Raw genomic sequence first — 16,901 nt, 5'->3', positions numbered from 1 at the left:
AGGAATATGGTGAAAAATAGGTAATGGTGCATCAATTAGTCGCTTAATGTTAAGGTCTAATGGTGCATGTATCATTTTGCTTGTTTACAAATATTTTTTCAATGTATGCAAATTTATGTTTTTCAACATTTATATGCATTCATTGTTTCAGTAAAAATTTTAAAAACACTGGATTTTTACGTGCATAACTTTAGCGAAAATGTTTATCCTGTATCCAAAAAATATTCACCCTCTCAGATTTGCTGGGGACAGTCATAATAACAGCTGATGAAAATACATTTCAGAAATTACAGTTAAAACTTAAAGATGGGTGCAAAGTGAGACTCAAGATAAATTTGATCAAAGCAAGTCACATTCAATACGTTCAATGGAAGATAGAAGATATGTTGGAGGGATAAATGGAAAACAGTATGTATACGTAGCGAAATCCCTGCGACTGTGTATGTGTAGTGACTGACTTGGAGACGCAAGTTCTTGGAGGCAGTTCTTTCATTAACTCGAGCACCCTTTGCACAATAAACACCCTACGCTGGTACACACCCTTCCCTCTCTTAAAACACAACTCTACGTAAGTTGCTAGCCTATACCAAGACCGTAGCCATGGAGTCAACATTGGGGGGGACCAAATCTTCCAGGGGGTATTTTTAAACAATTTCCTGCCATTTCCTGTCTAAAATATAATAAAATTCACTTACACATAGATGGACTTTTTATTAATTTTTTACAATAATGTCTAATAGTGTATATTGTATTACATTGCTTTGTTTTTTACCTTTTCTTGTTTCATTGTATGTAATGGCAGAGGTTATGGATTAATAAAGTACAGTACAACCATAACCACAATCTATTTTATAGCAATATATTGGGGGGGGGGGTCATTTTGAGCATATTTGAATATTGGGGGGGATGTATTATAATTATGGCCTTGGCCTATACACAACACTAGCCGTCTGACACTGATGTCGCTGAACCGAGACAGCCAACTACACTCTAGCAGCGCAATATCAGGTGAAGACAACAGCGATGAAGGCGACGATACTACAGCGACGATGTCGACGATCTTCAATAGCAATGACGGGGATCCCACTCCAAACGAGAGCCCCGAGGTCCCCTCCCGGGGCGCCTCTTATACTGGGGGGCGTGGCCCGGCTCCGCCCCGGCCACGCCCCCCTTCTGGAACCTACTAGCGGGCTCTCGATGTGTCCCTTCAGTAACCTTTCCCCTACATCCCACTCTGGTCTATCACGTGCCCTGCTGTCAGGGCTCCTGCAAGCTGCAGATCCCCTTCCCTGCCAGCAGCCAGCGCTCTGCTGCTACGTGACCGATTATATCTCACTACATATGTATGTTGAACTTCTTTCGCGCCGTACGTTGTCAACCGTGCTAATTCGAGGTGAGGAGGAAAATGTCTGTTGAATCAGGAGCATGGTCCTGTATATGTAGCGCAGTTATTGATTGGAATTACATTTATTAAAGCAAAGCCCAGGTTGGAATGCTTTTGTAAAACTTAACTTTTCAATAAAAAGCAACATACCAGGGTGCTTATGAAGAAACGTTGAGTATCGTTTATATCTGCTATGAAATGTAGATCATATAGAGTACATGGATATCGACGAATATATCTGGTACTTGGTCATGACTGGAATTAGAGGAACACGATGATTGTGATTCGAGAATGTACACAAGTTCGAGACATTTTGACTTAAGAGTGGACTTGGGCAAGATACATCACTAAAAAATCATTGCTGGTGGTTAAGACTTTATTATTACACCTGCTTACCCATGGAAGTCTCTTGACTTTTTCAGGAGGGTCCTGCCAAGTTGTTGCAGTTGGGGGCGATTATTACTATACAGTAGGTATAAATATATCAATTGAGTAATTTAAGGAATTTTTTTTATTTGGACCGTGAGGTCGGCACACAATGACCTTACTCTTACGAATGATATTGTGGGATCTTTAACGTCCGCTGTGTAGCAGACGACGCGTGTTTGTACGGCTGATGCATCCGCAGCAATAACCAGGGCGGCTGCGGGGTTTCGAACCGTGAAACCTCTGAGCGGCGTGCGGGTTACCACTGGACCAGGTCACCGCGACTCGTGCCACGAGTGGCAGCGTAGCAGCCAAGGGACGGAACGCGTTCGAAGGACGTCGACCCTAGAGATGGATCGGCGAGATCAGCCAGTGTGTCCAGGTGCAAGGCTGCGTTGGCTGGGTAAATGTGAACATAAATGTGTATTTTTGGTTCTTTGGGTAAACTTAAACGTGTTTAACGATACATTCCTACTTACGCGATCTAACCGCCCCCCCCCCCAAAAAAAAAATAACCTCTGTTATGGATAATATTGGTCGTGAAAGCCTGCTGCGTGTTACACTTCTTTATTATTGCGGCATATATACATTTCAATTCGGCAAAAGAGAGTGGCTCCCGTTGTGGCGGTTAAATTCTGACTTAAAACTTTCTCGACCGCAGGAATTATTTTTTCTATGTTTTTTTCTTTCGGTAAAGTCACGTAGATTGAAAATAAAAATACATAAACTTTACAAAAAAATTTTAATTTTATTTTCTATCTATTTTATTTCCTATCTACGTTACTTCACAGAGCGAACCAAAGAATAAGAGTGGTTACTGGTTCGGTGACTTATTCTCACCACGATCTGGATTTTGATTTAAAGCTTTCGTGACTGCAGTAATCATTCATATTCTTAGCTCTTTCGGTAAAGTCACGTTGAAGGGAAGCAATGAAATAATGAAATATATATAAAGCAATAAAAAAAATTCTCACGACGTTTCGACCATAACACAAACGGTCGTCATCAGGTGTGTCGGTTCGCATAAATTTATTTATTTTATTACTTTATTGTTTCCCTTCAACGTGACTTTACCGAAAGAGCTAAGAATACGTTCTGGATGTTTCTCTACCGCTTCCGGAAGGCCTCTACCGAGCGGATAAACAACAACAACAAAAACGACACGGAGGAGGAGGAGGAAGAAGAAGAATCCTGATTTGAAGCTTTCGTGACTGCAGGAATCCGTCCATACTCTTTGCTTCTTTCGGTAAAGTCACGTAACATGTAGAAACAATAGTAGGAGAAGAAGCAGAGTAATAAAAAACGAAACCCTCCGCCTGCTGGAGTAAAGTCTTCGGGAAGACGCTGCCGGCCAAGTCGAAAGTTGTCCCGACTCGGCCTTCAAAAGGGAGGGTAACGTTGGCGCTCGCTTAACGTTACACGCACGTGCGATTGTTACGTATAAAGATGTCACGGCTATATGTGTACATTGGTGGGAAACGAACGAGAAGTTGGAATCGACGATTGACAGATTTGCAGTGGTGGTGGCTCCGGCGGAGTCTGCCTTGTCGAACTGTACTGGTCCTCGGTCTGGGAACGTGGAGTGTGTCTCCTTGCAAACGTGTCGCGCACGCAGCGTGCTGTGGCCAACCGGGCACCGTTGCGATTCTATAAAGTTGCCCTTTTAAAACATTTTGTTTATCCAATTCACTTGCAATGTAGGGTACTGAGTGGGGGAGGGAGGGGGGGGGACGGGGAGCGGTGGCGCAGTGGTTAGCGCGCTCGACTGTGCACGCGGTCTCGTCGTCGGTGTGGAAAGTCAATATCTCAGCGTGACCTGGACACGCCACCTCGATACCGACCCGCGTGGCGAAGTACGGTCGAGACAACCATCCAGGGCGACAGGGCGTGTGGAGGGCCCTCATCCAGCAGCGGATTTAAGAAAGAAGGGGTTTTGGGCGCTTGGACGTAGACACACACACACGCGACGTTTAAAAGTAACTTCTCGTGTGAGTTTCACCTAAAACTTTAGACCACCTACCCCCCACACACAAGAGACGCAGCAGTAGTCCCCGCTATACGTCGGGGGAGGAGGGGGGGATGCGTTCCTGACGCAATATTCCAAACGACGTGAAATCAAAGCGGCGATTTACGGGGGTAAGTAAGTAGGTGGTGGTGGAGGAGGATATCGAGAGAGGAGGATATCGAGAGAGGAGGATATCGAGAGAGGAGGAGGGCACAATGGATACTGCTTGTCAGCGACGTAAGTGTGGGGGGGGAGACGCGAATCGGGGTTTATTCACCCTAATTGTTTTTTTTGTTCCCCGAGAAATTGGCGGCACTCACGATCTGGACTTTTAACAGCTGTGTAAGGAGACCTAAGCTGTATACTTACCCGGCTTCGCCCGGGACTTGGATCCACCACGCGCGGCCGCCTTTGTCTCCCCAGTGGGCGATGTTCACACACCGCAGCAGTTACTCGTTTGAGGCTGAGTCGACCTATGGGAGGCCCAGGACCGGTTAAAATTAATCGTCACCGGTGGTGGCCGTGAGCGGGAATCGAACTCGGGTTGCCGGGTTCGTAGCGCAGCGTAGCGCTAACCGATACACTACCGCTCCACACACACACACAGACAAAGACAAAGACAAAGATCCCCCATATAGCCTTAACAGACTGTAGGGGCAAGTGCTGTTAGCGAGCACCTATGAAGGCCGGAACGGTACACGAAGGGGTGGGTGGCCAACACCACGCCCGACCGCCTTTGTCTCCCTAGTGGCAATGTTTACACACCGCACCAGGTACTCATTTGAGGCTGAGTCGACCTAGGGGAGGCCCGGAACCGGTTCAGATAATCGTCACTGGTGTTGGCCGTGAGCGGGAATCGAACCTGGGTCGCCAGGTTCATAGCGCAGCGCGCTAACCACACACAGACACACACACAGACACACACACAGACACACACAGACACACACAGAGACACACACACAGACTCACACACATAGACACACACACAGACTCACACACATAGACACAGACACACACACAGACACACACAGACACACAGACACACATACACACACAGACACACACACACAGACACACACAGACACACACACAGACACACACACACACAGACACACACAGAGACACACACAGACTCACACACATAGACACACACACACAGACTCACACACACAGACTCACACAGATACACACACAGACACACAGAGACACAGACACACACAGACACACACACAGACACACACAGACACACACACAGACACACACAGACAGCGCGCTAACCACTACACTACAATGCGTTACGCTTCCACGTGCGCGGGTCACGTGACAGATGTGACGTCACAGCTCACTTGGCGTGCAATAAAAATAAATGCATTATTGAGCTCCCCCCCCCCTAAAAAAAAGTGTATTTTTATTAATTGTGCATGGTGTACAGTCTGCAAAGTACCCACATGGCAAATTTCCAGTTTGTTGCATGTCGGGAAGTACGCTAAACATTTTGAACAGACACACATATTCACAACTTTGCCTTTTATACATATATGGAGATGGGATAGTGGCCAAGAGGGAGTGATTATTGTGTGAAGCGTGTGACCCGCTGATGTGCACGGGGCTTCGCCCGGTACCGTAGCATCCCACAAGCCACCGAGTCTGGGGTTGCTGGCCTCCTGAACATGAGTCCTGAGAATGATTGAGGCTCTCCTACCTACAGTGAGTAATTGGCGTTTATAAATGTCACATTATTGCAAGGGTCGAGCTAAGATCAATGCATTTTCAACTTCGGTACCTACAGGAAATAAAGTAAGCCTATTATTTTTATTTACATTTTATTAAATGGGGTTTCACTGTTGTGCTGCATAGCTTCTCTTGATGTGTTTACTGGTTGTACTTCGTGTTTTTCGAGATGTCCAAAACTTCGCGTCACGTGCCCAGAGCTTCAGCAACTGCACAGTCTTAATTACATAATGTGAACTGCCCCATTCAGTTCCTGAAGGAGCTTCCACCACCTGGAGCAAAACGTCGGACGTCATGCCAAACAACACACGCGTTACAACCCCAAAACCACATCGGAGAGCTATTTACGTCTTGTTCAAGAGCGGTTTGTGGACATATGTGCCTGTTCTCAAACTGCACTGATAACGGCGTGGATGCTGTCCCTCAGGCTGCCGATGGCATGGTACGTGGGGGTGGACGTTGGCACTGCGAGCGTGCGGGCCGGCCTGGTCGATCGCGACGGCATGGTGCACGCATGGGCCTCAGAGGAGATACGCGTCCATCAGCCGCAGGCTGGCCGCTATGAGCAAGACTCGCAGGACGTGTGGCGGGCGTGTTGTCACGTCGTCAGGGTAACCGCTGCACCCGAACATCTTCCATCGTTTTGATTTAAAGCTTTCGTGACTGCAGGGAATCATGTTCTTAGTTTTTTTCGGTAAAGTCACGTAGAAGGGAAACAAGAAAATAATAAAAATATAAAACAATAAAATTCCTCACGACGTTTCGACTGCAACACAAGCAATCATCATCAGGTGTGCTGCGGTTTTCACACCTGATGATGATTGCTTGTGTTGCAGTCGAAACGTCGTGAGAATTTTATTGTTTTATATTTTTATTATTTTATTGTTTCCCTTCTACATGACTTTACCGAAAGATCCAAGAATATCTTCCATCGTGTCAAGGTTTCTCCAAGCCATCGCCATCTCTCATGGTCTTGCAATGCAACACTCCGTTTAGCTTCTACACCGGTGCCATTTTCAACACTCCATTTGATATCCCGTTGGGATTCTTCCCCTCCTTCGGTTGCTACTCTGTAATTAGTCATGCGTGTGCCTGAAAAGTTAAGTTTAATGTACAACGAATGTATACTCTTTGGTTCTATTCGGTAAAGTCATGTAGGTAAAACTTTAACAAGTTAGCCGTAAATGTTGACAACTCTCCAGCACTATTCCAAGTCCAAGTGGAAGACTTACTTTTATAGAAGTGTGTGTTCAATCGCACACTTAGAAACATGCCTGCCTTTTTAGGTGGTCCCCGTAATGGACATGTCCTCTTACTTTGTGCAACGTCTTGAGTTGCAGATACCTTTACACTCTCAAACAAATGTGAATAGTCTTGTATACCCAGCTGTGCCAGGGTTATTTAGCTGTGCAAGGGTTGGTTGCTTTGTAAACCCCTTTCCAAAATACATGATATCGCACATTACTATTTGTCTGTAACATCTGCAATGGTGTAGGCTGTTTAATATTCAGTACTCCATTTTGCACAGGTGTGATGTAGACAAATCTGAACAATTGAACAGAGCTGTGGTTTTGGTCATATTGGTTGGGAGCTCCATTCCCTAATCAATAAATGAAGTTGCATCCTGCAAACACATGGAATTGCATATATATATGAGTATGTGTGCTGTTCTTTGCTTCCCATGGTATAAGGTTCACAATTGGCACTTTCGTAAATACACTTAGATTTTTTTCTCACAAAATGCCCTGGCACAATATTACACATCTATGACCCCCTAATCGTGACAATTCATTAAATTGTGAGTATGCCGAATGTGAGAATGTGCCTCCCGTGTTCATGCAGACCCTTATACAGACTTCCAATATAGAATTCAGCATGTGAACATATAAATTAAGTTACTGTTAATATTACATCATTTTGTGGAACCTTTTTACCATTTCATTTGAGTGCAGCAGTATATTCAATGCCTGGGTTTTAGTACTGCAATTACTACCAAATTAATATCCCTTGTTTTTTTTCTTGTTTTCTTTCCCACCTCACTTTTGCCACGTCTTCATTGTATGCAGCAAGTGACCACAAATGTGGACGTGCATCAGATACGTGGGATAGGTTTTGATGCCACATGCTCGCTGGTGGTTCTGGATGAAGACTTTGGCCCGCTTCCAGTAAATGAAGAAGGTAATTGGCACCTTTAAAATTAACCGACACTTTGCTTTATTTAGGTTAGTGCCTGATATACTTATACACGGCACAATTTTTTTAAACAAATAAAAACTTCTGCATTTTGGTCTTAATTTTATACTTCCTACCATAGGTGTATTTATTTCCTATTTGTTTGTACTGATGGCAAATGTGCCAAGTAAAGTGTTACAAACGTGACTTTAAAACTCATCATTATACTATTGCACACGCATGAGCAGGAGAATGAGTGCACAGAATGCAGGAGGCGGAACACCTGCGTGCTCGTTAACGTTCGGCAATGGACGAAGCTGTAATAATGATCTCTTACATTAACTCCCAACATTGACTGACAACATTAATGGCGAAATACCCCGATGCCTCTTACACAGGGGAAAGGTGCCGTAATATTGTGATGTGGTGCGACCACCGTGCCATCGGTGAGGCGGACCAGATAAATTGCACGCGACATGCGGCCTTGGCATCACTCGGCGGGGTCATGTCTCCTGAGATGCAGCCCCCAAAGCTGCTGTGGCTTAAACGGGTGAGACAAAATAAGCTAATAGCTCAGTGGGCTTTACCTGGTAAGATAAAAATTGATGATTGTTTTTTTTTACCCTTTTATCTGGCAACAAAACTGACACCTTTTTTTTTTTACAGGGGGTCATGTTTGCATTGACCACAGTACCTGCGGTCGGAATGCAAACAAAAAAACATGACATAACTCTGATAATGTATGCACTGTCCTTGAAATTGATTGGTCCACACCCGAGACAGCTTTTCAAGGACAGTGCATACATTATCGGAGTTATGTTTTTTGTTTGCATTCCGACCGCAGGTATTGTGGTCAATGCAAACATGACTCCTTGTTAAAAAGGTGTCAGTTTTGTTGCCAGATAAAAGGGTAAAAAACCAATTATCATATTTTGCTACTGGCAAAGGAGGTTCCAATGGTGTAAAAGATAAAAAATTGTTTAGTTTTATTTGTATATTTTAATCAGTGATTTTCTTACCTTTCCTATCATTTACACTCTTATCGGGTTTCTATATTGTGTGTTGTTGTAACGTTTAGACCTGCCCGTACTGGACAACTGTGAAAAGAGCATTATACCTCATCGGATTCCTCGAGTATAAATAAAGATTCTGATTCTATGTGATGATTCGTATACAACCACCCGTAAGTTGTGCATAATGTTTGCTGTTAAAGGACTAAATATACAACTAAGAAAATGAATATCTCTTAATCTTGTAGATGGATACCTAAAATGTGTATCCTGGACTGTGAAACACAAGTACAGTAAAACCTTGGATTGCGAGTAACTTGGTCTGCGAGTGTTTTGCAATACGAGCAAAAATGTTAACAATACGAGCAGTACGTATACGCTTTGTCTGCCGAGCGTCACGTGACCACAACTGATATATGAGTGCTTTGGTATACGAGTGCTTTGGATTACAAACACGTTTCCGGAACGAATTATGCTCGCAATCCAAGGTTTTACTGTATTAAGCTTCATTAATGTGAACACAAGTCAAAACAATGCATTTCAGAACTCCCATTTACATCACTGCAAAACTATACCCATACATTTGAAAACATCAGTGATGTCGTCTGGAGAAATATCAACGTTTGACTGGATCATGATAAGTTTTGTATATCCAGTCAAGAGTTTTTAAAGATGCAGAGTAAGTCCCTGAGATGTTTCTGAGGAATGAGTAACATTGAACAGTTGTTCAAGAGATGTTCCATCATTTGAGGTTCACCACTTTCGCATTGTGGAGTGTCTTTGAGTCCCCATTTGTAACTGCAGTGTACGTATGATGTTCTGATGTGAATACATAATTGCAGTGATGACACTAAAACATTGTCGTACGTCGCACCTGACTGATTGTAAAGGCGTTTTCTAATATACGAAACTTAATTTTCGCTTTGGACTTTTCTGGGAAACACAAGCTTTGCAGATGTCAAAATGCAGGAGTGCTCTCTTTGTTTAATGTCTTCAAATCAAAAGTTCAGCAATAAGTATTTGCATATATTACATAACAGTTATGTACCATGATTTAATTTAATTCCTTAGAATCTCCCAGACTCGTGGAAGAAGGCACGGCATTTTTTTGATCTTCCGGATTTCTTGACGTGGAAGGCAACAGGATCTCTGACCAGGTCATAATCATCACCATGCCACTTGCAATCTCCTACTATTTCCCGTACCTCTAATTAGCACGGTTGGCTATGTATGGTGTCCATTAAGTTCAACATACATACAAATGACTGTACCAAGTGAAAAAATCAACTGACTTTTGCATCTCCTCCGAATATTGTCCATGCTTGAAACTGTATTTGAAATATAGAGGCCAGCTCCTTCAATTTGCTTTTCTGAGTTGAATAAGAACAAAAACTCAATATATGCTTCTGTACGGGTGTAATCATATAGTACACGAGTGGAGGAAGCCTTTATCAACGTCTGCACCAACCAAGTGATGTTTTTTTGCGAATAGCCTTTCAGTATGCCACTCTAAATGTAAAAAAAGACGGAAGTTTTCTTGCAGCCATCCAAGCGATAGGCCACGAGATCACTTGTTAATATGAGCGCAGTAAACAGAGCAACGTACTGATGAACCAACTGGAGAATATTGGCACGTAAACTCGCGTGAATGTTTTAATTGAAGTTGATAAGGCATCATCGTTCGCTCTTGTGCATATAACGAGTGTTTACTTGGCTAAATTTCGGATTCAAACAAGATTTCGTATTGTGTTGTCAAATGTTTAATTTAGTGCACGGTGATGCATAAAAGATCTCCGTTGTGCAATTGCAGATCTCTCTGCTGTGTGGTGTGCAAATGGACTTACAACGTGGACAGTGGATGGGATCAATCTTTCTGGGATGAGATTGGATTATCTGACATTTGCCAAGAAGGATATTCAAGAATAGGTGGGAGGCATACACAGTAACGACTCCACAGAGTGTGCGAGCAAATGTATTAGCACATAGCTGCAGTCGTCCATCCATCCGTACGTACGTACGTGCGTGCATTGACCCATGCAGGTGTTGACTTCCTGGGACCTGGCCAGCCCCTGTCAGGGGGCCTGACCACGCATGCAGCCGATGAGCTGGGCCTTCACCCTGGCACTGCTGTGGGAGCTGCTCTCATAGATGCACATGCCGGCACTATCGGTGAGTGACTGCCCCTGGGATTAACTCTTTTGTCATACATTTGCAGGGTGTCTCTGCAACAACAACAAAAACACAATTTAGATGTAATTAGCTTTTCACATAACCCTATGATCCCAAGGATATTGAAGGATTGTTTTAGCTGCTTTTATTGTGAAATAATGCCGACCTTATATGTAGGTAATAAAAAAAGACTCGTGGATGAAATGTGGGCGAGTATGAACCTACAGAACCGTAAAGTTTAATTGGCATTTTCATTTGTGTGAGGCTGTCAATGTTTGCCTAGGTGTGATTGGAGGAGACGTCACTGGCTTGGGCCTGGCCTGTGAAAGCCAGCCAATCACAGCACGGTTATCAATGATTGGTGGCACATCAACCTGTCACATGGCTGTAAGTTTGGCACCAAATGTATTGCTTATAAACAATATTTTATACGTAAAATGGTACATACTTTCAAATGTAATATTGTGCTTTACAAACACGTGAGAATTTTTTTTATTTAGGATAAAACATTTTCTTTTCAAGAAAAACTAATTTTCAGTCTAATTTTCGAGATGATTCTGTTTTTCGTTCCATTAGTGTGTAGCTACACATTTGTGTGATGATCTGTGATTTAATAGTGGGTGACCAACATTAGCACAACAAGCAGCAAACCCCATTTTTGTACTTTACTTATAAGTTCCCACAGCCTGCACTGACCAGCATGTTAAGTTGGGCTACAAAAACGACGAACGCAGCGTGGGGAGGCACTCGTCCAGAAATGGATCGACAAAGTTTTGTGTATGCATGTAGACGTACGTCTGTAATCGAGAATAGTTGCTGTACCATCTTTAGTCTTCTTATCCTGGCTCACCATCATCCTCTTTGCTGCTGCTGTTCACACAGCTGAGCGACAAGGCGCTGTTTGTGGGTGGTGTGTGGGGTCCGTACTTCTCCGTGGTGCTTCCTGGACTTTGGCTCAACGAGGGAGGACAGAGTGCCACAGGAAGCCTGGTCTCTAATCCATCCATCACATACATTACACAACTGTGGCAGAATGACATTGACGATTGCATGTGTGTGTGTGTGCGTGTGGGGAGCGGTAGTGTAGCGGTTAGCGCGCTGCGCTATGACCCTGGCGACCCGGGTTCGATTCCCGCTCACGGCCAACACCAGTGACGATTATCTGGGCCTCCCCTAGGTTGACTCAACCTCAAATGAGTACCTGGTGCGGTGGATAAAAACATTTCCACTGGGGAGACAAAGGCGGTCGGGTGTGGTGTTGGCCACCCACCCCCTCGTGTACCGTTCCGGCCTTCATAGGTGCTCGCTAACAGCACTTGCCTCTACAGTCTATTAAGGCTATACGGGGGATCTTTATCTTTGTATGCATGTGTTCCGGCATGCATGTGTATGCAAGAATACTTGTTTGTGTGTGTGAATGTCTTGTCGTGTACAGATTGAACATATAGTGACTGGTCACCCTGCATACAATGAGCTGAAGAAAATTGCTGATGCCAGGTGACATTTTCATCAATTTTGATTTATAACTGCACCTCATCACAACAGAAGTACAAATTTAATTCTGCCATATCTTAAGATAAACCTATGCACTTGTGCCATCATAATAAAATCCATACACCTTCCACATATTAACTTTAATCCTTTTGTATTATACCAGCGGTCAGTCAACCTATGAATGGCTGAATCGACGAGTGGTTTCTATGGCAACTGAGGGAGCTGCACCTGCTACTTTGACATCTGACCTCCACGTGTGCCCGGATTTCCATGGCAACCGATCCCCGCTAGCCGACTCTTCCCGCAAGGGAATGGTACGGTTTTACGTTATTAATATATACATTTCCATCAAAGTCTTGTTCAACTATGAGCTTTGAACTGTACAGGCTTCACGTTGTGGAATCATTTGCGAACAATAACTGTGGAAATTATTTTGTTTTATTCACGCTCATTTTAAATTATGTCTTGGTTACTTTACCTATTTCTTCGTGACTTTGCACAACCATCTTGTGTGTGCGAAATGAGAGGGATTACTTATCAGATTGGGCTATTGTTGTGTGGGCAAAATGTAATGAGTTGTGACTGATGGTCCAGTTGTATTTTTTACTTGGTATTTCATGCTGTTCTCATTGCGGTGTTGATGCATCATGTTAAACTGGTGTACTCTTCATACAATAACGCCAATGCAATCGGCTAAATATGGGGAAATCCCATCTTGTCTTGTACCTTCAGGTGATTGGTTTGGACTTGAGCCACACATGTGATAGCCTGGTGCAACTCTACTTGGCCACCCTCCAAGCCCTTGCTGTGAGTTGAAAGCTACTTTGCCGATCACGGGTTGGTTCTCCGATGTAGTTCTGGGTTTTGCCAAGTGTTCTGCATAATGAAACTCCCATCACTTGGGAGTGAAACGTCGGACATGCAGAACAACATGGTACAACCGGAAAATGCATCGAATAGAGATACAGTGACGCATTCGCAAAAGCCTACGCAGCAGCTACTGTTGGTGTTGTGCTATGGTTCATGTGTTGTTTTCAACGTGGCTTCTCTAGTATGTATTGCAACTTGAAACGTGTTCACTCTGTCCTAATGGCATTTATTTGACATTTTTTTTTTTGCTGTCAATTTTGATTTTTGTGTCCTATCTACGTGACTTTACCGAAAGAACCAAGAATATGAATTCCTGCAGTGACGAAAGATTTAAGTCTAAATAACATTTTAAGGACTTGCATATTTGTATCTGCATTATTACATTTCCAAACAGTCATTATAAGAGAAAATGGCACTTGTACAAATATAACTTGAATTGCAAACCTGGTGTTCTGGTAAATGTTTAAAAGCATATAAAAACAATAAAATTAAATATAAGCTGCTATGGGAATACATTTACATTAACACAAGCATGTTTTTGAAGTTTTTTTTCTTTTACAAATATGAATTGATTACGGCGGCATAACCTTTTTTAAAGGAATAATGCCAACTGTTTGTGTCTTCCACCCATAGCTTGGGACACGCCACATTCTTAATGCGATGACACAATCGGGCCACAATGTGAGCGCAATATTCATGTGTGGAGGGCTGAGCAAAAATTCATTGTACGTGCAGGCACATGCAGATGCCACAGGTAAGCCAACATTCCCATACACTGCTTGGAATGTCTCCATGAACCTGTCCGAAACGGGTGATTACCTCATTAAACGTGTGCATGGTGGACCCTCTCATAAATGTGTATGGTTAAAAGTGGCAACCCAGGCTTTTGCACGTATTGAAGTCTCATTTGCGTGATGTACCGTCGTACTTTGGTCAAACGTTGTGTATCTTGTTTACGTAACACTATATGGCTTGAGATGTGAACACTGGATGGAGGTGACAAGAAGTTGTGAAAAATGTAAGAAAATAGCGGAGGCCTTTGACTAGTGGTGGGATATTAATGACTAAGGAAAAATAAATGTTGGGGTTTTTTTATCAGTAGGATGCACAGCTTTCAATCGGTGTGAGTTATAAATCCAGTCAGGGGTCAACTTGGCCCTTCATCACTCTGGCTTCGATGAAATTAGTACTACTTTGTGAGGACTTGTTCAATGAAAATACTCACCATGTGGAATCCCACTTAAAGATCAGGGTTATAGATAGGAGATTGGCATCACCCCATGCTCAGTTGCGTCAGAAACCATATGTATGTCTGCGGTCTTGTAAAACAACCACACACCACTACCAGTTGAGATAGTAAATGTATAGCTTGTGCTCGATATGTTGGTAAGTTGTGCTTGTTTCTGGCCGGCAGGTCTCCCTGTTGTGCTTCCAGCAGAGGCCGAGGCTGTGGTGGTTGGGGCAGCCATCTTGGGAGCTTGCGCCTCTAAGGATTTTACATCCATGCAGGCGAGGCTCATTTGTGTTTTTCTGTTGACGGTGCTAAATTACGAATATAATCATGAATAATTATAGATCAGTCAGCTTTTATCGCAGCACTGACAACTTTTAATTGATGTGCATAATTTCAGGAGGCAATGCAGCACATGGTAAGGGTTGGCAAGGTGATTCATCCAGACCCTGCTGTAAGAAGGTAAGCCATTATACGCTTAAAAAACTTGCTCTCGTATAGATTTAGAGCCGAGACCAGGAGTAGTGCAGTAAGCCTTTAAAGCACCGCTTGCTTTTATTGCCAGTTACATGTATACAGTATATAAAGTAGTAGGTGAAGAGTTACTTGTTTAATTCATTTGGAAAACTCGACGGGCCAGAATCAAACTATAAAGAATGTTCATTTTTGTAAAAATGGTGAAAAAGTGTTCACGTTTTCTTTACTAACAATTGGGCATTTTGCGGAGTCCGTGTGCTTTAGCCTTTTCATCAAAATATAAATCTGGCCCCTTAAGTGTACTAACGGGGATGGAGCAATCGTGCAGTTGTTGACATTGTAATATGAGGCCAGAAAATTTAGTTAATGTTTCATCCATAGCTAATATCAGTCGCGAGTGATATCTGAAATTGTCCTCAACCCCTGCACCGTGCTGTGTGGTGAAATATGGTCAAACAACCCCCATGACTGACACATGGTGAGGAAGCTTGATCCTGCAGTGGCTTTACAGGGCTTTACATTTTTATTAACCATCATATTGTGGTGTGCAGGCTGTTGTGAATGCAGATACATATTAGTGATACATTGTAGCAGACATTGTGTTAAAAGTCGCCTATGTGAAATAAAAAAAAAATCTTGCAGTTGTCAACATATTTTAATTTGATATACACGAGTGCCTGACATGCCATTCATATAATTAAAATATTGATTTGGTGATGTGTGCAGCTTCTATGAGAGGAAGTACAAGGTGTATATGCTCATGGGCCGTAATCAACTGGAGTATCGCTCGCTTATGAGTTCTGCAGACCACCGTGCCAACTCGTAATCAAGGGCAGATGAACGACTATAATAAATGATTAGTAAACGCAGTTGTGCCAAAGAACAAAATGTATTCATTTATCGATGTATTGATTGAACGTGTATTCACAAATCTCCTTTGTAACTATGACAAGTAAATATGCAGCCCAGCAATGTTTTGGTCACGTAACCATCACGGCATGGCGAAGGGCCTCCGCTGGAGAGAGCTTGGAATTGCGTCCAATATTTACTCTGTTCAGTTTTAAATCAAATGGATTATTGAAACACGCTTTATAGTTTGAACTCATGAAATGAAGTCTCCAGGTGATATCTAAAGTGGTATTTACACGATCAGTAATTTGTGTACACTATCACTGCTTATATGAACACTAAGTAAATTCAATTAGGTTTATGAATTGTACAACTTTTAAATGGCAAGATTGTCAAAATGAATATGCAAAATACTGATTTTTCATTCTACTGTAATAACACTTTTATAAAGTGATTTTAATAAACGTGATTGCAATGTACACACATTTGAATTTTGCCTTTTTCATCAACCGATACATTTGTTGTTGGATTTACCATCCTTAACCTGATTTTACATCCATGCAGGCAAGTCACCCACCCCTCGTGATCAATTGTAACAAGGGTCCGATTCAAGACTATTTTGACACTGGCGTCCTGTAATTCCTTGTGGCTTGAGGCGTTATCAGAACACATTGAATGCAAGTCGCTTGGGTCATATGTCTGATGAGCGTCAGCAATTTAAGCTCCAGGGCATCATTACACACCTAATGTAGTGGCCGTCATCACCAGCCCCATTCCAATTCTGGATGAAGGCCTCACAAAGCCGTCGCGTGCTCCTGCGGTCCTGCAATGCTACGCGGTGCTGATTCTTGACCATCAGCCATAGTTGATCATCGGCCATCCCGCACCCTCCGATTAGCACGGTTGGCTACTTACGGTGCAAAAGAAGTTCAACATACATCACCTCTCAACAACTACACAACAATGAACCCATGTCGTTTGGTAGTTGTCATGTCAACTTTCATTTTTTTTTTATCGGCGGATTGAGAGTTTTACTTGTGAGAACAGTAGTACGTGCCGCACACGTGCACACTGGGAGCCACT

General features: G+C 43.1%; 1 protein-coding gene across 7 annotated transcripts; it reads left to right on the top strand.

The window, feature by feature from the left end:
* Positions 1–2,931: 2,931 nt before the first annotated feature.
* Positions 2,932–16,297, top strand: FGGY (FGGY carbohydrate kinase domain containing). Of its 7 annotated transcripts, none has more exons than XM_032957698.2 (16): positions 2,932–3,202; positions 5,974–6,157; positions 7,613–7,724; positions 8,117–8,268; positions 9,800–9,885; positions 10,539–10,654; positions 10,769–10,897; positions 11,181–11,284; positions 11,780–11,887; positions 12,333–12,394; positions 12,555–12,705; positions 13,124–13,198; positions 13,895–14,015; positions 14,676–14,770; positions 14,893–14,954; positions 15,696–16,297. In XM_032957698.2, the coding sequence occupies exons 2-16, from the start codon at positions 5,981–5,983 to the stop codon at positions 15,793–15,795; spliced, it is 1,650 nt and encodes a 549-aa protein (XP_032813589.2). In that variant the 5' UTR covers positions 2,932–3,202; positions 5,974–5,980; the 3' UTR covers positions 15,796–16,297. The 7 variants fall into 7 exon arrangements, with proteins under 7 accessions (XP_032813589.2, XP_032813591.2, XP_032813595.2 ...); XM_032957700.2 differs by having other exon boundaries at positions 2,937–3,056; XM_032957704.2 differs by lacking the exon at positions 8,117–8,268 and having other exon boundaries at positions 2,938–3,056.
* Positions 16,298–16,901: the final 604 nt, after the last annotated feature.

The sequence above is a fragment of the Petromyzon marinus genome, chromosome 20 (assembly GCF_048934315.1).
Source record: "Petromyzon marinus isolate PM22_M1 ecotype Great Lakes invasive population chromosome 20, UKy_Petmar_22M1.pri1.0, whole genome shotgun sequence".
Classification (NCBI taxonomy): Eukaryota; Metazoa; Chordata; class Hyperoartia; order Petromyzontiformes; family Petromyzontidae; genus Petromyzon; species Petromyzon marinus.
This window is presented reverse-complemented; position numbering and strand designations above follow the sequence as displayed.